Source organism: Prunus avium, chromosome 2, assembly GCF_965620075.1.
Source record: "Prunus avium chromosome 2, drPruAviu1.hap1.1, whole genome shotgun sequence".
Lineage (NCBI taxonomy): Eukaryota > Viridiplantae > Streptophyta > Magnoliopsida > Rosales > Rosaceae > Prunus > Prunus avium.
The window spans coordinates 23284101-23307548 of NC_142285.1; the positions used below are offsets into that span (position 1 = coordinate 23284101).

At 36.9% G+C, this 23448-nt stretch overlaps 1 protein-coding gene and 1 pseudogene across 3 annotated transcripts; both read right to left on the bottom strand.

The window, feature by feature from the left end:
* Positions 1 to 513: 513 nt before the first annotated feature.
* On the bottom strand, positions 514 to 10524 carry LOC110769654 (putative sodium/metabolite cotransporter BASS4, chloroplastic). 2 transcript variants are annotated; one of them, XM_088248951.1, is made up of 15 exons: positions 10250 to 10524; positions 9929 to 10034; positions 9700 to 9807; positions 9539 to 9606; positions 8546 to 8624; positions 7541 to 7599; positions 7357 to 7425; positions 7080 to 7193; positions 6861 to 6882; positions 5190 to 5257; positions 2552 to 2637; positions 1378 to 1507; positions 998 to 1099; positions 861 to 926; positions 514 to 821 (listed from the first exon to the last, which is right to left on the bottom strand). In XM_088248951.1, the coding sequence occupies exons 1-15, from the start codon at positions 10415 to 10417 to the stop codon at positions 813 to 815; spliced, it is 1254 nt and encodes a 417-aa protein (XP_088105077.1). In that variant the 5' UTR covers positions 10418 to 10524; the 3' UTR covers positions 514 to 812. The 2 variants fall into 2 exon arrangements, with proteins under 2 accessions (XP_088105077.1, XP_088105076.1); XM_088248950.1 differs by having other exon boundaries at positions 514 to 926.
* A 10154-nt stretch (positions 10525 to 20678) lies between these two features.
* Positions 20679 to 22916, bottom strand: LOC110769655 (cytochrome P450 77A2-like; annotated as a pseudogene). The gene is made up of 2 exons (XR_015833694.1): positions 22670 to 22916; positions 20679 to 22431 (listed from the first exon to the last, which is right to left on the bottom strand). The product of XR_015833694.1 is annotated as a cytochrome P450 77A2-like (transcript).
* Positions 22917 to 23448: the final 532 nt, after the last annotated feature.

A 23448-nucleotide genomic window follows, 5' to 3' on the forward strand; every position in this document is an offset into this window, starting at 1 on the left:
ATGTGAGGTCTTATCCTCTGCCGATCAGTAAGTATTGCGCTTTGCAACGCGAAATAAAACATTTTGTGCGTTTCAATTCAATGTTTTCTTATTTGCCGAAGGAAAAAAAAAGGGAGATTCACTAATATACCCAATATAGGAGCCCAAATTATAAAAATACCCTATATGAAATGAACTTTATAAACACACCCAAAGCCCATTTATAACATAACAAAAAGGCTTTTAACTTCTTTTAAATTACAAAACTGTCATTGATTTCTCAAAACAAACCCAACCCCAAAACATATAAACAAGCCCAAAATACTCAATAGGACATTAAAGTAATTTAATAATCAAAATTAAATTCAATATGGCCAATTGTCATTTTTTGGGTTTGTTTATAGAAATTAAATGGTGTAGGGTATATTTATAGTTTTAGTGCTAAGAATGGGTATTTGACTAAATATCTCAAAAAAAATTCAATGTTTTGTTAATTTTCTACATCCACGTGGAAGCTTGTAAAGAGAGTCTGAATTCAGAGTCGGAGACTTGGAATAGCATTGCTCTTTGACCATAATAGTCATTTGAAGTAATTACTTTTACAAGGTACATTTTAAAACACACGATCTAGAATCTCTCTCTCCCCCCCCCCCCCCCCCCCCTCTCTCTCTGACTGACACGTGGCAACTAAAGAGAGAGACATCTCACTGCACAATCATGTCGAACTAAACCCTTTCAAAGAAGTAAAGATGTGACCATTTACTTGCCACCATAACAAAGAGCAAGGACACTGAGCATTGTACTGTCGAGAGGTCAAGAGATGCTTCTGATACTCAAGATACCTTTGTACACATGAGCCACATTTCCAATACTCAAGATACCTTTGTACCGTCGGTCGAGAGGTCCTTCCGAAGCCAGAAGTTAACAAGAAACGAGTCAATAATAATCTGCATCAGTAAAATTATTTGTCAGTTAAAGAAAATTTAAGAAGATGCAGATGAATGGACGTAAGAAGAACCTGATTTAAGTGTGCTGCAACACAAGGAAGAACAAGCAAACCAGATTCACCCAGTGCACCACCAAGTTGCTCCACAACAGCCACCATTACAGGCAGAGTTTTCTGCGAAAAGCATGCCAAGGCATCAACAATCATTGATTACATTAAAGAAAACAATTACAGATTTTGTTAAGGAGTTGCTTCTTACAAAGTCAAAAGTTGATAGGTATCCTAAATAAAATAGTCACTTAGGCCTACAAGAGATCTCAGATTAAGTCACAACTTCACCAAGGATGGGGAGTTCAAGAGTTGGAGAGCAAACATATTTCAATACCGGCTAGAGAAAGTAAAAGTTTGAAAAGAACGAGAATTTATTATTTGAAGGTACACATATCTCTCACCTGGCTCGCAACAAGGAGAACAGCATTGGCATTTTCTTTCTTGGAAAACACTGATCGACTGCCACCAGAGACAGCTGAGATGCTCTTTAGAGCAAGAGCATTAAAGGCTAACAAGATGAGGTGCAGAAGTCTGCAATAAAAGAAGAGAGATCTTGTCAGTATGCCAATGCATTTGAGCCCATCAAGTTTCTAAGACACCTATCTTGTGTGCAATCCAAATACATCACATATCGTTTGCGTTTAAGTGTGGTTCATTAGAACATCTTCAGCCGAAGAATGTCAAGGAGTGCACTAAGGGTTTAAAAGATACTGGATACAAGTCCAATAAAGAAGACCCAGAGGAACAATTTGGATTCAATATTTTTGAGAAGAAACAAACCTTTTATAATGCTAACAAAAAATACAGTACCAGTGGACAAGGTGTGCACCCTAAGAACATACTACAAAACAAGGAAGAAAAAGAACAGACATAGAACTAGCGTATCAAAAATAGAATAATATTGAACCGAAGAAGCCCCCCAAGCACTTCTACAATTTGACTTCAATATCATTTCTACTGGCCAAGGACCAATAAATTCTCAAGCAATATTTGTTGTAGGTAAAGTATTATTGCTTCCAAATTGAACCATGTGAACAAAAATATAAACTGAAACTTCAACTTGTGAAATAGCTCCACTCAATGAGAATGAAAGTAGAAATGAGGTTGCCGAGCCTTGTACGGGCTTGTAACTAAGCAGGGTATTAAAGTGATTGCTTTGTGATGGACTTTAAGCTAGGTGGGCAGGATTGGTCTAGTCAAATCTACGCTATGTAGCATGTGAGTTTGCATTAAGCATGCCCTATCCCCTCAGGTTAGTAGGGGCCCACATACACTACGAATGGGGAAAAAAAAATTGTAGAAATGATGTCTTACACCCTACAGACTAGTTAATGTTTGAGAAAGCATCATGCATGTCCCTAAAGATTCAGCACCAAGTTTAGATATTTTCGAAGTTTCTGAAGGGGGATTTCTCACCTAAAACATTCTGCATGAAAAGAACTAGACTGGCTAGAAGTTCCTAGAAATAAACTTAAAAAGCGAAGACAAAAATAATTCAAATTTGTACTATTGCATTAAAGCATTAAACTAGTGAGAACAAGAAATTTTTTTTGAAAATAAGGGTGAAGATCATACACTCCCATTCCAATAGCCACAAGAAAAACTGGAGGCTTAACCATCAACAGCAGTGACCTCGACCTACTAACTTGTATCCATGGCACCTGAATAACCATCAGATGTTTAAAAGTTTACAACATCTGCAATTTAAAACTTAAGAGAAACAAAGATGTCCTACAAGAACCAAAGACAACACACATTTCCCAAAATAAATTTAAGTGTCAGCTAGGATCTGTACATTTAGTATTTGAACTCGCTTGGGGCAACATGTCAACTTCCACATTCTGAAGAAATGAGAACATTGTGACACAAGAATTTAACAATTTTTTTCCATTTAAATATAATGATCGTATCACCAGAACATCATAAATAAATTAATCAAACATGAGAACGAACTAGATATCAAATCAGCAATGAATAAAAAGAATGCAGTATAATAGACTGAAAACATAACCATCACCAGAACATTTTTCTTTTTTGACAAGTAAATTTCATTCCCAAAAATCAATAATTACAAAACCAAAAGCTCAGTACAAAATAGACCATAACAGCAACCAAACATATACAATTACAGTCTCAGGTTGTTCAAAAACTTCATAAAAAAATGAAAAGGTTCCCCGTTATCTAAAAGGACAGGATGCACAAGATAGAATGCTTGAGGACCCCAATTGGGGCCTACGCATCCTTTAAGCATCTGTTGCTTTCCTTCCATATGCATCCACAACGAAGCAATCAGCCAACACTCATGAAAGCCCTGCTAACTCTAAACCCCCCAAAGCCCATAACAAATCCTCTACTTGACATGTTTCCCAGTTATGCAGATATTTGAGAAACGGAATGTCACAAACCATATCCTTGCCAAAAATACTGAAACTCAAAAATCACGACAAAGTTGCTTTTATGCAAGGCTTTTTATCAAAAATGGTCCCTGAGGTTTGTGAAATTATCACCTTTCGTCCCTAAAATTTTTCTGTGACACTGACCACACATCAAAATGGTCCCTACCGTTGGCTTCCGTCAAATTTTCTGTTAAATTGCTGACCTGGCACATGTGTAGAGCCCACACATTCAATGGTATAGAGTCACGCGGCTCTAAATAAAATATAATATATTTTAAAACTTTAAAAAAATTTTAAAAAATTTGGAAAAAAAAAACTCCTGCAAAGCAGCTATCACTTAGCCAAGGCTTTGCCCAATTTGGACTTGGAGATGTAGAGCAGCTTGAAGTTGGACCAGCGCTTGTCTCTGACGAGAGCCTGGTCGAGCCTGCAATTGCCATTGAGGCCATTGACGACAGTGTAGTTGACGCGGTTCTTATGAGGCCGAGGAGGAGGTCGAGGTTTCAGAGGCCGACGTCGGCGTCGATGGAGATGACGGAGAAGCCGAGGCGGGTGAGGGTGAGGCCGACATTGGTGGTGATTGTGGCCTTGCCGACGCCGACTTTACTAGAGGTGATGACAACTACGTGGGGGGTGTTGCCGGAAAATTGGGGCTTCCTATTGTATTGGAGGACGGAAGAAGGGATGGGTTTTAGGGTTTTGGGTTTTGGTTGGTGAGGAAGGAAGAGGAGGAGGAGGGCTTGGCATTGATGATGGTGGGGAGGAGTTCAAGAGAGAGCATTCCCTTGCCTTGGATTGGTTAAGGGGAGATCATCAAAATAATGGAGGTTGAAGAAGAAGATGAGCATGTCCTTTGGTGGATATGCAGGAGGGTTTTTTTTTAGGCAGAAGGACAGGTGCAGGTTTTTTATTTTTCCTAAAAAAACTCAATTATTTTTTAATTATTTTTTATGGATTTTAAGTTTTAAAATATTTAAAATATATTTTATTTTATGTCAAGCCATGTGGCTCTATACCATTGGATATGTGGGCTCCACACATGTGCCACGTTAGCAATTTAACAGAAAATTTGACGGAAACGAACGGCATGGACCATTTTGATGTGTGGAGGGTAACCTTAAGGACCATTAGTGTCACAAAAAAAAGTTAGGGACGAAAGGTAATAATTTCACAAACCTCAGTGACCATTTGTGATAAAAAGCCTTTATGCAAAACTGAAAAGTATGCGGGGAAGACATCTGCTATGGATGATCCCCGCACCAGACATCTGACAAAAGGTGAACCAGGCCACCATCCCCGCACCTTAGACCTAATGAGTTTGTAAACTCTGTAAGAAGCATCCGAACCTTTCCCGACACCTTCTCAACACCTATCCTAAAACATTTGCACATTGTGCATCTTTGCTGGGTACCATCCCCTGACCCAACAACAAATAAGTGGGAAAGCATCAGTCTGATCTAAGCTCTTCCTTATTTGAGTTTTTTGATGCCAAATACCAGAAGATCCCAGTTTCCGTAAAATGGACTAATACTTAAAACTTCAGAAGACCCGGGAGAGAGAAACATTACAATGCAAGAACGATAATTATATAAAACACAAATTTCATTGAAACCAGAAGAATAGTGCCCAAGAATACGCCGAACTGATAAACCACAATATTTCACCAATGGGCTACATATCCAAACAACCTACACAGTCATAAATGCCTTGTACATAAACAAACAAATATCATGGTGAAGAGGAAATTAAAATAGTACGACAGTATAACCAAAATTAAAGAGTAGATAGAAAAATATAAACCAGGACATTGGTCTTACTAAACTGAGGAAGACTGCACTGATTTTAGAAAAAAGCTTACGGTTTTGATCAACAAAGTCTGCAACACCTGTAATGGACATTTAATGAGGACTGACTAACAAAAGATAAAGTGTTCAGACATTAGAAAATTGACTAAAATACTGATCTTCTTAAAGTTTAGCATGGATGTCAGAATTCATCCTGTTCGTTTAATCAAATTACGGTTTCTATACCAGATCAAGCCTAAAATAAAAGGTTATTCTAACCCAACGTCATTCTACATTCATATGAGGGTTAGCTTTGTAACTATTTTAATCAGAAGGACCCAAAGTCTCAAGAGTGTTTCTGGTATGTTTGAGGCTAAGCTTTGAAGGTGAGAGATAACCATTAAAAATTTCTAATGGGGGTGGACGGATATCCCTCATTCCAATGCTGAAAATTCCTGTCCATTTCACCAGTGGATGAAGGCCTTAGGCTTGACAATGTAAAATGGTAAGTTTCTCACTGATTCTTAACCTATTGCAAAGTGTGCAAGTTTTCTACACAATCAAATCAAGATTTTGAAATTTTAAGAAATGTGTAGTTTGTGATTTAGGAAGTGGAAGTTTGGGAGTTTTAAAATTGTAACATTCGGTAACATTTTCGGAGAATGTTTCTGAGAATATTTTCTGAGAATGAAATGAGAAAACGAATTTGCATTTTTAGGATTCGAAAATGTGTCTGGTAGATTAATTGGAAAACAGATTCAGAAAATAAAAACAGTGAAAACGTGTCTATTAGGACAATTTGAGAATAATAATGTATGAGTTATTTTTCAAGTATATTTTTGCTAATTTTTGTTCTTAAAAAATATTTTAAATGACGGCTAAAATTATTATAAACAATGAAAAATGTATAATTTGAGAATAATAATGTTAGAAAAACCTAGATGATAAAATTCTATTATCTTTAGTTTAAAATAAATATGAAATTGAATAATATATGATGGTTTTATCATAAAATTAATATACACTGGTGTAACAAAATAAAAAAATGAAGTTCAACAAAATAAAAAGAAAATTGAAAAAAGAAAAAGAAAAAAGAAAGCAATCAGACCAATACACTAGGTAGAAAATGAAAATGAAAATTTGGTGTTTTTAGTTTTTGTACATGAGTTTGAATTTGTTTTCAGAAAACGAATTCCAGTGAAAATGAAAACGACATACCGAACGCGTTTTTGATAGAAAATGAAAACAGGGCCATGAAAACGTTACCAAACGGCCCCTAAAAGACTTTCCTGAACTCTTATATATAGAAATTATTGATATTGTTGTCCATCTGAAAAACTCAGAGGCCAAACGTGCAATCTCCATTCTAGAATAGTATGTTAAGCATAAAGTTAATATCAGGGTGCGATGTCACTATTTCACATCAATCATTTTGTGTGTGAGGCCGCACATGCACATGCATTTGATGTTTGTATATAATGATTGTATTTGTGTACGTATGCATAGTGTATATATGTCTGTGTATCTATAAGAAATTATTTAGAATGAGACTGATAGCCTGAACTGTATTGTGCCTCATTCTTAGTACTCGGTAAATAAATAGCATTCGGGTCCTAAAATTCATATGAAGTTATTAGTTGCCACAAAAACAGTCCGGAAAATTAGACAACATCTGAAACATAAAGAAGATAATAGAATACTCACCTCTGACGGATTCTCGAAAAATCTGTTCAAGGAAAGGACAAGTAACTATGAAAACGATAAAACACCAAAGAGAGTATATAATGTATCTTTTCAAGAGGCAAACTAAACGATTTCTATAAAATAGTAAGAAAAAGGGAATATTGAAAAACACATCTGTGCTTACTTCAGTAAATAGTTGATAAATCAGAAAGTCAGTTTTGTTAGAAAGGAATTGATTACCTTCCCCAAGATTAGGGGGATCAACAATGTTAGAACTAGACTTTTGAACAGTTGCTTAGTTGGAACAGATACACCAACTCCATCAGCTACGTATTTTGATATAGAAAATGGGACCTATAAGGGGGATATGGTGTTAGCGTATGCTTAATGAGATCAACTAGAGAACTAAATCAGTTGCTGTAAGCCATACAGAGCAAATGCTGTTTTATCAATCTGATTCTATATAAATAAGTGAATGCAAACATAAATCGAGAACGCTTGGGATTTGAAAACTCACAATCAAAATTCCTAAAAGGTTAGTGATCACAGTAATGGCAAGAGCAAGAGCAGAATTGGCCCCCGCAAGCTGCATTTGAAGAACACAAACCTTTAGCTAAGCCCAAAACCTAGTAGATACTGCTAAAACAATAGCAGGAAAATGAAAATGTTCAACTAAGATCAAAGACAAAGGAATTAGCAACCTGAGTAAGCGCCACTCCACTTGATAGTGTAGTTGGCATACAACAAAATATTGCAAGCCCTACAACAATAAAGAAATTACTTTCAATTAAGCTTCAGGAATAACAGATGACTGATTCACCATGATTCTGCAAATTCCAAGCTAACTTACACAACAAAATTAAGTATTTGCAATCAAGCAATGAGAATCGGGTTATTATAAATAAACCCAATCCTAGGCATGTATTTATAAAAAAACCCACACACTATTTAAACATAGAAACACACCCAAAATCAACAATTGTATATTTTTTGGGTGTGTTTATAAATGGATTTTGAGTGTGTGTAATGATGAGTTTTGGGTGTGTTTATAAAGTGTTTTGGGTGTTGGGTTTTTTATAATTTCAGCCCCCATTTTGGGTGTTTTAGTGAAACCCCCAAAAAAAAATCTGCTGAGTTGAAGCTTAGCTGTTTAACTAAAACGAGCAACCTTAAACACTATACTCAAGCACCTAAACACTATACTCAACCCTAAAAAGTTCTTGTCATTGCTTTGTCCAATGGCCATAGTTAGTGATACTAAGTCATCTACTATCAGATTCTTGTCATAAATTTCTATTGCATGGAAAAGATCAATTTAAAAGAAGGATAATTCTCCAATTTTCATAGCCAGACAGGATCTCTCACAAAAAATTAAGCTGTTTGTCACTGAAGCAAGCTATAAACAGCATTATGCTTTAAGGGTGATTGAGCTAATTTAGTTGATTTGATTTAGCTCATTTGGATGACTTCTAGGGCTATACAGGAATTTTTCATTGAATTCAAATTTATTTGTTTATGGTATATTAGGCAATGTAAACTTTTTTAGAAGAAACCACAATTTCATTACGAACTTTCATACACAACAGGCCTGAAACTTCACAGCAATTTCATTCAGAATTTCTCAAATATTTTAAACAATAATATTTAAATAACAGAATTGCCCTCTCAACCAACACTACAGGTGAAAATAAATTCAATTGCCAAACCTCTAACAAACTCTGGAGGTTGGAGCTGCAGTTGCAATATTATCCTCGAAAAATATGGAGTAAATAAGAGAATGGAGACCTGAATCATGGAGAGGATTACCAATATGTAACAGATCTGGCTAGCATTAATGAAATGTCAATGCAAGTGGTATCCATAAGCCTCAGTTTAAAAATGGCTAAGGGATTAATTATATAATAACATATTCAGAAGCAATGGAAAATCAATGCAATCCACAAATCTCAGTTTAAGGTTGATAAAGTATCAGTTAGGAAAAAGAAAAAATCAAGTAACACATCTTAAAGAAACAAAATGAAGATAAACGAGCTCTCAGTTATGAGATATTGCCCCAACATTTTTCACCAGTCTACAGATATAAAGGCATATAAGACTATGTAGCTTGTTATAAGAAACAACAGAAATTCAATCATCGTGCCAGTCAGTGCAACTTGAAATAGGAGAGGTCGATGGAGACAAGAGACAATATTAGTTAATCCAAAGTCATATTTGTCAGTCTCAATGCTAAACACATGAGATATACACAATACATAAATGACATAGCATAGCATAAGCTTAAACCACCAGATGCAACAACATTTTAATAAAAGATGACATGAGTTTCACCATTTTTTCCAAACATCTAAAGGAACAAAAGCATGTCCTTAAAACATTTTCAAACATAGTTATACTTGATAAGAAAAAAGTTTTTAAAAGCAACATATAAATTGCAGAAATAGTGACATTGATCCACTTAATACTATGAAATGGATGCCGTATAAAGAAATGTACCAAATCTGTCTTTCATGTCTGAGTCTAGTAAGTATAGAGTTTATCAACAATAACATCTATTCAAACACAGGCCCTCTATGCATTGCATACTAGTGTAAGATATGTGTGTGTGTGTGTGCACGTGCAGCTGCGTGTCCATGTGCGTGTTCGTGAGTGTAAACCCAAGAACATGCAAAAGAGAAGGACATGAGACATTGAGGTCATACTAGCCCGAAGATTCCCGCAGGCCATGCTTGTGCAGCTGCAACAATTTCTCCAGTGTGCAAGGTCAACCCTATAGAATCACATTGAACAAATTAGGCCCATTATTAGCATAAACTAAAGAAAAATCAAACAGATTGGAACCAGAGAAATCCAGAATTCTAACCTGAGATGATAAAAATCCCAAACGTGCTAAATTTTGACAAAGAATATGTATCAGCCAGACAACCTAGACTAGGATTTGCCATCCCTATAGCTACTCCACCAACAAGAGCTGCATACAATATTGCAGATATTTATCAATACACAATACTAAACAACACAAGGAATGTGATCAATTATGATAACACTGTGAAAACACAAAACTTTCAACCAAACATAGAGTTAGAAGTCACCTAAGGGAAGAAAATTATTCGCCACGAAATTCGACAATGGTTTAGCCCAACTCAAGCCCTTCACTGAACCAGAATGGTTATGAGCTTTCTTTCCATCACCATCTATCTGAAAAAAAATTCACATTTCTTTAAACAAGATGATCAAACAGAAAATATAATTTTGAGACTAATCATTTGGGTACCTAAATCCTAAACCAAATTATCAAAAATTTCCTTCAGAAATTCCAATTACACTATAACCATCTCCAAACACCAAGACAAAGCAAAATTAGAATCCTTATTGGTGAGTTACAAAACAGTGCACAAACAAGTAAACAGAACCTGATCGGACTGTTGGCAAACTTTGACGGGTCTCGAAATGGAGCGGCTAAGTTGAAAATTGAAACGGAATGCGGCATGTTTGGACGGAAAATGTGGGATTCGGTGAGCAAACGGCAACGATTTGGCGGGTCGAGGTGTGAGAATTAGGGCATGGATGGTTCCCGCCATGGGAATTACTGCAAAACTCAAAACGTGTCTCACTTGTTTTTTCTTTTCCTTTTCCTTTTTTTATCAGAAAGAAAAACGGGTGAATTAGGAAAGAGGAATGCTACTCTTTAAATCGTCTATATTTTTAGTTTATAAAAATTAAATTAATATATATGTTGGGCTCATAGTATTTTTTCTCATTCAACAATGTAATTTTTAATTGTGTTAGATAAACTTTAACAATACAATCAAAGGCATCAATATGAAATCTAAAGCACCATTTCAAGAGGGCAACAAACTAACATGAGAAAAACAAAACTAGAGCGGACAAAAGCCACACAAAAACTACTAGCCCATATCACTACAATTAACCATAAGTCCAAATAAATCTCACAAACCCAACATGACCGAAACCCTAAACCAACCCATGAGCCTAAATGAACCCTACCATCACCATTTGAAGGAGTGCCGTTGCAGCCAAACCCACCACCGCATTCGTAATGGATCTAGGAAAATATGATTTCCAATTATCTACCTGCACATAATAGCGAACAAATAACCGAAAACAAGAACCCTGCCAAAGAATAATTGAGTGGTTTGCAGTAACCTCTGTCAAACACAATGCAGAACCAAAAGAGAACATGAGCAGTGTTAGAGAGTGGGTTTTAGGAGAAGGATTTGATTGAGAATATAGACTAAAGGGAGTGATGGGGAACTTCATTCTGAGCATGGCTCAGAAGAAATCATCATAAGGGGCTTCTTATTTAAAACGTCTCAGTGAACTTATTCACTAACCCAAAAGGAGAAGATGAGAAGAGAGGAGGGAGAGGAGAGGTTGTGACGCTTCTTCCTCCTCCCTCCTCTATGGAGTTTTTCCTTTGGGACACACAAAGGGAGAACGTATCTAGGGTTTTAAAGGTATTAAGTCTCTAGTTGTCTTCTATTTAAACGATGATGTAATGTTTTCTTAATGAATACAATTTATGAGCTTCTTATCAAAAACAAAAGGCAAAGTAGTTTTTAATTGGATTTTTTTTCCATCATGGGGAGGATCGGGAACCCGTTCCCAAACAAAGACAAGAATGGGGAATCCTTGATTTCAATATTGTGGGTATGAAGGCGGGAATTGGGGGAAAATGCTTAATGAGGATGGGATGTGAATGATATACCCACCCTTGATTGGACCCATTGTCATCCATATCTTCACGCTCTTGTGGAAGAAAGCTTACCTAAAACCATAGTATGAAATATCGATAATATCGACGAAATATCGAGGATATTTCGATTGTTTCAAATCACGGATATTTCGGAACATATCCATGTACATATCGTATAAATATCGACAATATCGACGATAATATCGGAAAATATCGATGTTGATAATTTCGCTCACACTTCAGCAATTTTTGTCAAAATATCGGTGTAATATCGCTAAAATATCGAAAATATTGATGTAAAGGGGAAAAAAAGAAAAAAAAAAAGAAAAAAAAGGGAAAAAAAGGGAGAAAAAAAACACAAAGGAGATTTGAACGCCTCCCATTTTACTCCTCCAACACCATAACCACTATATCACTTATGTTTTTGTGATAATATGCTAAAATATTTATATTTATATGGGTGGCATGATAACAATTACATGCAAAACTATTTTGGGGATTTATCATTTGATGACTACTCTTTACAATACACTTACTCTACACATAGAGATGATGAAGATAGTGAAAAATTTGAACCTCATGGGAACTCTATGTGGTACTAAGTCACTCATGTATCTTACCATGCAATGTATAAAGTGTAAAATATTGTAGTAAATCATTATTTATAAATGATTATGGTGTGTTTAATCTTTTTTCATTAATTACTACATATTTTCTACACTTATAGTGTTTGCCAGCTCGCTGTATAATCAACTTAAATCAGTTAAATTCATCATGCAATGCATTTCCTTCTAATTTTTTGTGATAAACTGATAGATAATTGACTAAATAAACATTCTCCAAAGTTTCAATAAAAATTTCCAAGTTTTTCTTACAATTTCCTTGGTTTTTATTCAATTTTTATCGATATCGATAATATCCCGATATTTCCATCGAAATTTCCGTGTTTTTGGACTATCGATATTTCCGATATCATCGATATTTTAGACCTTGGCTAAAACAGAGAGAGCTCAAAATACACTTTGTTTTTTTATATGAGCGATAATTTAAATTATTTTAAATTAATTTAATCTACGACGAAAATTCAAACTTGAGTTGACTATCCCAAAAAGCAACAAGATTCCCCATCTTAGAAATAACACCCATCAAATTATCAAAATAAAAATAAAAAATTTACTTAGTTAGAAAACTATCACAAAGCAAACCAAAAGAAAATTACCATAAAGGGATTGCTATAGGGCATTTTTCATTTAGTCTGCATAAGATTCATAATGTTAATGTTAAATAAGGACGCATTTTTGTAGTTGTTGAACGATAATGCCCTTATTCAATTTTTTATATATTGCTTTGGAAGCCTACCTTTGCTTTTCATATGGTGGACAAAGAAATTTTCCTTTTGCTTTCTGTATAGCGTCAAACATGGCTCCACTTTCTTTTTTTGGACGAACATGGCTCCACTTTCTTTTGTAAAGTTTGGTACTATATATGTAGATGATCTCTTCATGCGCATGAAAAATTTCCCGAGAGCCTTTCCGATGACACACTTGTTTAAGACAAGCTTTACAACAAAACTTATATTCCTCTCGCAAAAGACAACTATGTAAGACCGTGATTAATTATAATCATAAATAAAACTCTCTTTAGACAATCAATGAGATTTTTTTTTCCGACAGCGTATTTGTATATCGGAACTACAAAACATGGTGGTGACATTTTTTCCGAGGGTTGTTATTTTGCGATCGGAAAAAATGTATTTCCATGCGTATTTGTGGCCCTCGGAAAAGCTTTGTCTGTGTGAGGTGTAGTGTTACACCCGAGTATTTTCGGTTAGGGGGAGGGCCTTTGATTCAATAGTGGTCCCTGTGATATTTCAACTTTCAATGGTTTAGTGTGCACTTAATTCGAACCAATGAGAGAGAGAGAGAGAGAGAGAGAGAGAGAGAGAGAGAGAGAGAGAGAGAGAGAGAGAGAGAGAGGTCAATTCTGGTGCAATAATGCATTGCCAAAATGAATGGAAGAATCCAATTTAAACAGAAGTTAATGACAGTCCCCTAAGCTAAAAGCTGGCAACAATTATGATGCTACCAAATTCATTATTGCAAACCTCACAATTGCAAGGACAGAAATTTGTCAATGTTTAAATTTAAAGTCTGCATTAATTTAAAGCATATGAACAGGGACCGACCTTTAGTTTGGCAAACCTTCTTTTTTCCAGCCAAACAAATAATATCCTAGCTCACCACCTTAGTTTGGCAAACTTGGAGATGGCTTCTTTTTTCTAGCCAAAAAAATAAAATCCTAGTTCACCCAATTTAAATAACCTAACCTCATCTAGTTCTCCTTTTTGCATAGCACGTAGTTGGGGGGCGACCTTAGTTTGGCAAACCTGGGCTATAGCCCAGATGGCTTCTTTTTTCCAGCCAAAAAAATAAAATCCTAACTCACCCAACTTAAATAACCTAACCTTATCTAGTTTGAGGGGAGGGGGGAACCTCGCACACAGCAGAGCAAAAGAAAAAAAAAATTAAATAACCTAACCTCATCTAGTTCTCCTATTTCACACGGCAGAGCAAAAGCAAAATAACTCACACACAGCACATAGGGAAAAAAAACAAAAAAAGAGGGAAAAAAAAAACAATCTTATTGTTGCTGCACTCACCTTCAAGACTTAATTCAAGTGAACCAAGTTCCTATATTCGTCATGTAAGATTCTCTCAATTTCTTGATGCTTTAATTTGAGGATTTTTTGGGAGTTTATGAAGTATATCAATTAGGATTTGCAATTGACACTTACGAATTATCAGTTAGGATTTGCAATTGGGGCATCAGTTTCAGTTTATGAGTTATGAATTATCAAATAGGATTTGTAATCGATTTTATTGTTCTTGTTGTAATTTTTTTTTTTTGTTATCAATGAAATTACATGGTATTGTTGAGTTTTGGACAAACTACAGTAAACCCCCCAACCTATAAGGTCATTTACGATTACATACCCGATTTTGGGGACATTTACAATTACATACACAACGTCACAGAAAACCTACAAAATGCCCCCTCCGTTAGCGAGACCATTAATGAATCTGTTAAATGTTGATGTGGCAAATGTGGGTTCCATTTTTTTAATGAGGTGAACTTACAGGTGGACAAATAAATATTTAAAAAATTCTATATTATTTAAAAATAATTATAAACAAGTAAATAATATTATTCAATTAAATTAAAAATCAAAAATCAAAAGAAAACAATTTCTCTTCGTCTCTTTCTCTTCCCAGCCCCACACCACCCAAACTGACTGGCTCTTCCCACACCCCCACCGACCCACCCTCCCTCCGTGCACACCCAACGCCTTCAAAGTCATCGCCACTGACCTCGCTGTCGTTGGATAGAACCAAGGGCAAGATCTCTATCCTCATCAACTGCCTCTTCCTCTTGCTTCCCTCAGAGACCTCTCTCTCCGTCGTTGTGCACACAAACAGCCCATCTGAGGGATTCAAAGGAGATGAAATTGCACTTTCTGGATATGAGTTTGATGAATTTGAAGGAGATCAAATTGACCCATGGTTCAATTTTGCTTTTTTTACCTTTTTCCCGTTTCTTACTGAAAATTCTGAGGGATTCAAAGGAGATGAGACATACCCAGATCCTGATTTGAAATCGGAACCCATTTTATCATTTGGGCTCTGTTTGGAAGGTGAGAAAATCGCATAGTCTTCATCCCTCACACCACCATCCTTCCCGGCAGCTCCCTAGCACCACAATCAATACACAATAAAACAACACTGAATGATTTGTATGCTTGTTTAACAATAAAACAATCATTAACTATATATGTGAAAAGAAAAAAAAAAAAATTACAAAGTTGTTCATGTACGAAGTCCGCAAGTTTGAAATAATTGATGCACTTGCATGCACTTGCTTGTCTTTCTCGCTTTTCTTTGTCTCTTTCCGCTCAAAAGCTTCCTCGTTTTTTGTTAAAATTAATGCACATTTGTGCTAAAGAAATGTGTGGAAAAATCTAGAAGCTTTGAGATGAGCCTAGACTATTGGAGAATTATCTAGAGAAAGCCACACACTTATGGAGTAAAGAGATCAAGTTGGTGGAAGAATCTAGAGTTGTGGAGAAAAGAATAAGAAGGTGGAACAAAAAGCAATTGAAGTTGGAAGAACTTTCTAGAACAAGAGAATGCCTATAAATAGGCATGCTACCACAATGAAATTTGGAGTAAACCAATCAACTTCCAATCTATGTGGGAGCCAAGAGCTACCCAAAAGAAGCTATGTTGAGAGCCAATAAGCTCACCAATCAAAGTGTAAGGGCCAAATAGCCCAAACTAATCTAAGTCAAGTGTGATGGCCAATTAGCCAAAATACTAAGGTGACCAATAAGCCAATAAGCTATGAAGAAGGCCAATTAGCCTACACCAAGCTATGTACTATTCTCCTCCAAATCTAATAAAATCACTTTGTTTCCCCTAACAATCCAACAAGTGGTATCAGAGCAACACACATCACTCACCTCCTACAAACTAACATTTTTATATTCTCTATCGCCCTCTCCACAATCGCACACACTCATCATCTTCTGTCAGTCATGCTTCAAAGCTTCGTTCCTCAATCCCCAAATGACGCCGCAAACCCTAACAATAACCCTAGCTCCTCATCTTCCTCCATGAAGACCAAATGCGTCGACCGCGACCTCGCCAGAAAGGGGTGGGCAGAGACGAAGAGGGGGCTAGGAAGGGGTGGGTCGTGGTGGTGGTTGGAGAGAGAGAGAGAGAGAGAGAGAGAGAGAGAGAGATTTTAAAATAATTTTTTATTAATTTTTGGTCCACGTGGAAGTCAAACTCATCAAAAAAAGGGTCCCATTTTTGACACGTCAGCATTTAACAGACTGACTAACGGTCTCGCTAACGGAGGGGGCATTTTATAGGTTTTCCGTGACGTTGTGTATGTAATTGTAAATGTTCCCAAAATCGGGTATGTAATCGTAAATGACCCTATAGGTTGGGGAGTTTACTGTAGTTTGTTTTTGAGTTTTCTATCTACTTAGTACCTCAATTTAGCCTACTCCATTTTAAAATCCTGGGTTCGTCCCTGCATATGAACGACGACTTGAAGATAGGCAGATGACACTTTGTAATTTTGTTTTCGTAATTATGTGAAATTTCATGAAATGGTACACTTGAATTCTTGATTTGGTGTTCCTGTTGCACTTAAAACAAAGGGACATTTTGAAAAAGGCCAAAGGAGAGAGAAATATTTTTAAAAGAAGCCAAAATGGACAAGAATGCTCTTATTTATTTTGGGATTCCCTAAGGAATCCTTTACATTTGCATGTCTTTGGTTTGAAAGTTGAGGGATTTTTCTATCTTTTTCCAAAAGTGAAATTTTTTGTGTGGCTACAACCTGAATTTACTTAAAACAAATGACCACTCCCCTGGTTCTTAGCTAGGGGCTTGGCTGCTTAATTTATTATTTTATAGTAAATTGAGTTTAGACCCATAAAATTCATTTTAGATCACCTACAACCCTTTCCTTTAGTTTTCTATTTAAAATTCCCAATTTTTTCAAATAATACCTGATGACTAGGATCCAACACTACTAGATTTTACTATTTGTGTGACAGCGAAAATAATGCGTAGCACAAAATTGCGCGACAAATTTAGTCGTCGCGCAAACATGTTTAGAGTGACGAAGAAAACAATCGTCACATAAAGCTACGAGAAAAACGCGCGAACGAGTATACTTGGCGGTAAACTTTGCGCGACGAGGATTATAGTCGCACGAATCAATATTGCGCGACGGAGTGCTCATCATCGTCGCACATGAAAAACGCGGGTTCATCGTATCTGGCGCCAATCTTTGAGCGACGAAGGGATATATATCCGTCGTGCAAAAATTGGATGTCGGCAGATCAATGCGCGCTGGGAAAGTATACTTTGCACGACGACATACACATTTACGTGACAGATGTTGTGCGATGAAACTAACATATTCGTCGCGCAGAACTCAATGACTTAGCGGGACGAAAATCTTTATTCGTCGCGCAAAACCCTTTGTCCAGTACATGACCAGATTCAGCCATGGCTCTCTCCCTTTGTCTCGACCGTTATCGGCGAAGAAAACTCGTTAATTTCATTTTGTTTATGAGTTAAACTTCCTCTGCGTCTGCTACATTCGTTGGGTAAGTATTTTTCGTCGTTAGTTTAAAGTAGTATTGTAAATTCATACTAACGTCATTAATTTTGTTGTATATAGGGATATTATATGTGATTAACGATTGGTGGAGAACGATTTAGAATGTATTTTCGTCGTTTTATAATTTAAATATATAAAATTAATTACATTATGTTTATATTGATTTGTGAAATTATATTTATATTATGTTGTTCAATTTTTTGCACGTCGATGTACGAAGTTAATTGAAATTAACTTCGTACATTTTATTTTTGGTAAAACTTAGTTCCCGTTCGAGATTAGTTGGATGTCACGCATGGATGCTAAAGTATGACTGCGGTCCAATTAATTCTTGAATTGTCCTATTATTTGGACAGTTTGGAAATACATAGTCGTGTCACGTAATTTTCAGCTACAGGATTAGGTTTCGACTGTGGAGATTTTGGTGTCATCTCTGTACGTTCTTTGGGTGGTACGTAGGTATTTTATACCTACGGTACACCTCAAGAACTGTACCGAGATGCTGCCGAAATCAATCCACGTCGAATTCTAATATTATGTAGCCGTAAATTACGTGACATGACTATGCATTTCCGAATGAGATAGGGCCCTTACCGGAGGCATAAGGTGACATACTGAATTTGTACGAATACAACATTATTGTTGTATTGTGATTGTGGTTCTAGGAATGATGAGCATGAGGTGGATACAAAACCCGAATAGGTGTGCAGACGAATACTTGGATGGAATCGAGGATTTTATTGACTTTGCACGGACACACAACCCATGTGCAACTAGAATCTGGTGTCCTTGTAGGAGGTGTAACAACATGTTGTGGGAGCTTGAGGGGCGCGAGGATAGTTGGGAGTGGCTCTGCGGTCATTTTCAGGAGGCCGATTATGTGGTAATTTTTTTTACTAAGTTGAAAATTATTACACGTTTCTTATTAATGTTTATTTAATTTTTTATATTTCATTTGAATTTCAACTAATACGTTTTATTTTTTTGTATAACAGAAGATGACCAAAGCAAATAAGGGCAATAGAGAGAAGAAGACTCTTCTCCACCATTCAGGTTCCAGGCCATTCTCCTACAGGATGGAGGCGGGTAATAATAAAGTCGTTTTTATTTAATTTTTAATATGTCATTACTATTAATTTAATTTTTTCGTACTAACATTTTATCTTCTCTTGTTCAATTTAGGGGGGGTCCAAATTCCCAGAGATTGACGTCTTCAGTGACGTTTATGTTCGACCTGGGAATGAGTTGGCGGAGTCCCTTCATGTAAGTAGTCTTTAATTTTAATTATTATTTTATGCGTTCAAGTTTCATGGTTATTATATCAATGTTTTAATTAATATTTTATGTTATGTTAAACAGACGATCATGATGGAGAAGAGCCAGTTGGTTCTTCAGGAGTCCGCCTCCCAACTACCTCCCGATAAGTCGCTCGAGTCTGTGGCTCCTCCACCAGATGCAAGGTTTCAAATCTTGATGGAAACCTTGGATCAGACTCTCGGGAGACGGCCAGGGACATACTGTCGAGGGATGGGGAATGCCCGGCGGTGGGAACCTAGACCCCGTTCCTCATCGCAGTCAAGCAGTCAGGTGACTGCTTTGACAGCAAAGGTTTCCACCCTTGAAACCTAACTCGCCGAGTACAGTAGTCAGATGTCACAGATGTCACATATTTTGGCATTGATTATGCCCCTGTTGAAAATGTCCAAACCTTCAGGCCGCATTTACCAGACGATCAAGTTGATTTTGGAACAATTTTTTTTAAGTTTTTGTTTTCTTAATTAAATTTTAAATATTTCTCTTGTATTATACATTTATATTATTTTATAACTATTTATTTTCTCTTCATTACATTTTTTTTTATTGCAATTTTATTTTATTATCAAATAATCAACCAATTTTTTTTTTTTTTTAGAATTTAACAAAAGAAACATAAAATTTAATTTTTTAAAAATATATTTTATTTTTGCGCGACGAAACGTTTATCGTCGCGCAAACTCACGTTTTTACAATATAAAAAACCGTAAAAACAAATTTTAAACAATATAATTTATGTTTGTGCGACGGAAGGGTTCGTCTCTCTAAATATGTTTGGGCGACGCAAATTATTCGTCGCCCTATGCACTCGCGACGCTTGTGCTTGCGTCGCGCAAAGAAAATGGCGACGAACAATTATGTCGTTCCTGAACTTTTGGTGCAACGAAGGATAACTGTCGATATTATTGCACGACGAATACAATTATTTCCGTCACGCAACGTCTGTTTTCACGATCTTTACGCGACGAAGTTTTTGTCGCACAACAATTTGTGCGACCCAATATTACTTTGCGCGACAATCTATTATTCGTCACGCAAACTGTAAAATGTAGTAGTGCAACTAAGCAAGTTACCTAATATAACTTAAAATCTGATTTATTGTATTTTTCGGATTCCAAAACTATCCCTATTCATAAGTTAATTTGTTATGGGGGTGTAACTAATCACACCCGTTGGATTGGAAATATCTCCAAATAGTTGTAATGTAGGAACTAATTTAGACACTTATTTGAAATTAAATATTAAATTCCACATTAAAGTATTAGTAATCTATTTTACGACTAGTAATCTATTTTTGTATTAATGGTGTTTTCCTTCTATGAATTACGATTAGTAATCTATTTAAAGTATTAATAATTTAAATTCAATATTAAATTTAGGAATTAATGTTGTTTTCTTTTTATGAATTATACAATCAGTATTCTTTTTTGTTATAGTTTTATGAATAATAGTGTACATTCTAATTATGTTGAAAAATAATTTATAATGATGGGTATATGTCTAGGAAATAGAAATTGTAGGTACCTATATTGGACAAGCCCTTTATTTTATCATGCTCTAGCTAGAATGACTTGTTGTTTGAGTTTCATTCAGATTTTCTCTACATCCAAACAGAAAAAGAAAACCACCCAAATTTATTCATTAACTAACTTATAGTATAACCCTATTATCATAGGGTCATTAAGAAATAGGTTACAATTCAAATACACCAGATTAACCCACCTATTTTATTTTCATGAATCATCACATGAGCCAGCAGCAAGGTGGGAGTTGAAGCATTAGATGCTGCATGAAGATGATGACCTAGGCAAAATGATGGCCTTGAGAGAGTTCTTCATCACAACAGTAAAAACAAAACTCTCAGTCGGGTCGGGTGGGGCATCCGGAACCGGCAACCATTTGAAAGCATGCACCATCCGAGCAAGCATCAAGCTCACATGCAAAGTGCCCATATTCCACGCTGGGCAGATCCTCCTTCCCGCTCCAAACGGCACCATCTTGACCCCTTTCGTCCCGGTGATGTCCACGTCAACCCCGTCCCCGTCCAAGAACCTCTCGGGTAGGAACTTACCCGGGTCATCCCACAAATCCGGATCCTCCGTAACCCATGCAAGGTAAAACTCAACAATTGCATCCGCCGGAATGGTGTAGCCACCCAGCTCAGTCTCCTTCACCACCGCGCGCGGTAAAGCGACGTGGAAGGGCGGGTGTCTGCGAAACGTTTCTTTCACCACCGTAGAAAGATAGCTCATCTTCTCCACGTCGCTTTCTGTGACAACAACTTCACCATATTTTCCCCCAACGCATTCCACAATCTCATTGTAGAGCTTTTGTTGCATCTCTTGATTCATCACCATATAAAGGAAAGCCCACTCTAACGCGGTAGCAGCAGTATCGGTGCCGGCAATGATGACTTCGGAGCAAAGCGTCACTAGCTCTTCCTCTCCCAGCCGGCCATCTCTTCTTCCAGGCACCTCCAGCTCAAACAAGGAGTCAATATACGCAGCACCCTTAGGGCTCACCATCATCATACAATCATGATCATCAGAACCATTAATACTTTGATCAAGAAATGCTTTTCTTTTTCTTACCAATGGAACCAAATACTCCATCTGCTTCCTCCTCAACTCCCTGGCTTCACTGTACTGCCCGCGAAACAAAAAAGGAGCGAGTGCCGGGAAGAACTCCGGCAGCATTCGTGTCGTCATGATCATAATCTCTTGTAGTAACAAGTTGTCGATCATTTTGATTTTTGGCTCGGATACTTCCGTCCCGAAACACAAGCATGTGAGAATAGTGCAGATGGTGAGCCTGCAGTTGCTCAAGACATGGACAACGTTGTTCGCCGCAACAGCCTCAGATTTGAGCCTGTCGAGATGAGACTGGATGGCCCAGTTCCTGATCCAACTACACTTCCTTATCCTTCTGGGTTGATCACCTCAGTGACCAAGTTCCGGCGGAGGGTCCGCCAGAGAGGGTCGTACTCCGCAGTGTAGATGTCGCAATTGCTGAAGAGGAGGCGGCATGGGGAGATGCCAGGTCGGGTTGCGAACTCGGAGCCTCTCTGGACGAGGGCTTCGTGGATGAGGTTAGCGCTGGAGACAAATATGAGAGTGCGCTACCCCATCTACGTGCGGAAGATTGGACCGTATTTTGCACGTAAATCACGTGCTACAAACACCAAGTGTTGACGTTGGAGGATCACTTGGATTAGGTTTCCCACCACTGGCCACGCTGGCGGCCCCGGCAGCAGCTTCTTCCGTCCACCACTGCCACCGCTCACCCACCGGGAACCGCGCTGCCATAGCCGGAGAAACACAAGCCCCAGGCCCAACAAAAAGAGGTTCATCATCATCTCCATGTAGGCTACCACTAGCAACAAATTAAACAATAAGCAAAGAACAATTTAATCAGCTGATGATTAAAAATGTACATATAAAAATATATTGAAAGAATTAATAGAAGAAAATAATTTCCAAAATTAATGTTTAATTCATGACCATATTATATGCAAATGGAACCTTTGCTACCTAATTTTTTATTTATTTAAAATACCGCCGATATTGGAGAAGGGTAACAAAAAGAATGAACCGAATTGGCTTACTTATTTTCAGTATAATTCGCCTTCTACCTCAGCTGAGAAAAGAATCTAGCAACTTCTCTGTAGGCTAAAGAAATTGAAGAAAATATGAAACCCACCACAATCAAGAAACAGATGCATGCATGCATATAAATAAGAGCATGAAGTTGCAGGTGGGTACATCCATATGCTTTGTCTGAGTTCGCTCGACGAGCACATGCTCTAACATGAGAAGCCAGCATTACCTCTGCTTCCTTTTCATTTAATTCTATAGCAGGACTGGTCGGTGAGGCACTGAATTAATTCGGCGTCAATCTAACTCCTTGGTATTAATTTTCTGTTTTTTTTTAAAAAAAATATAAATAAAAATATCTGGCTTTAATCTTCATTTTCTTTTTTTCATGCCGTTATTGGTGATGGTCATAATCAGTAGTTCTAACAAGACAGTGAAAAATAAAAAATGGTAAAAAAATAAAATAAAATTATCCCATCATCATGTGTTTTTAAGGCTAACCAATATCTGTCGTATTCAGTATTAAAAATGGGCCAACACATGCACACAAAAAATGGGAACTTATTTGCAGCTAGTAATCTTACCAAAAATGGGAACTTATTCACAACCATGGGATCCAAGTCGTACGACCGACATTTATAAATCGTCTGCACTCTTGTTTTTCTCTCTCTAGTTGTGACACAGTAACACTAGTACCATAATAATCAAGTAATAATTATATGGACCAAAAGTCCCTTTTTTTTTCTTAAAAATAGAATAATATTGAACCCAAGAAGCCCCCAAGCACTTC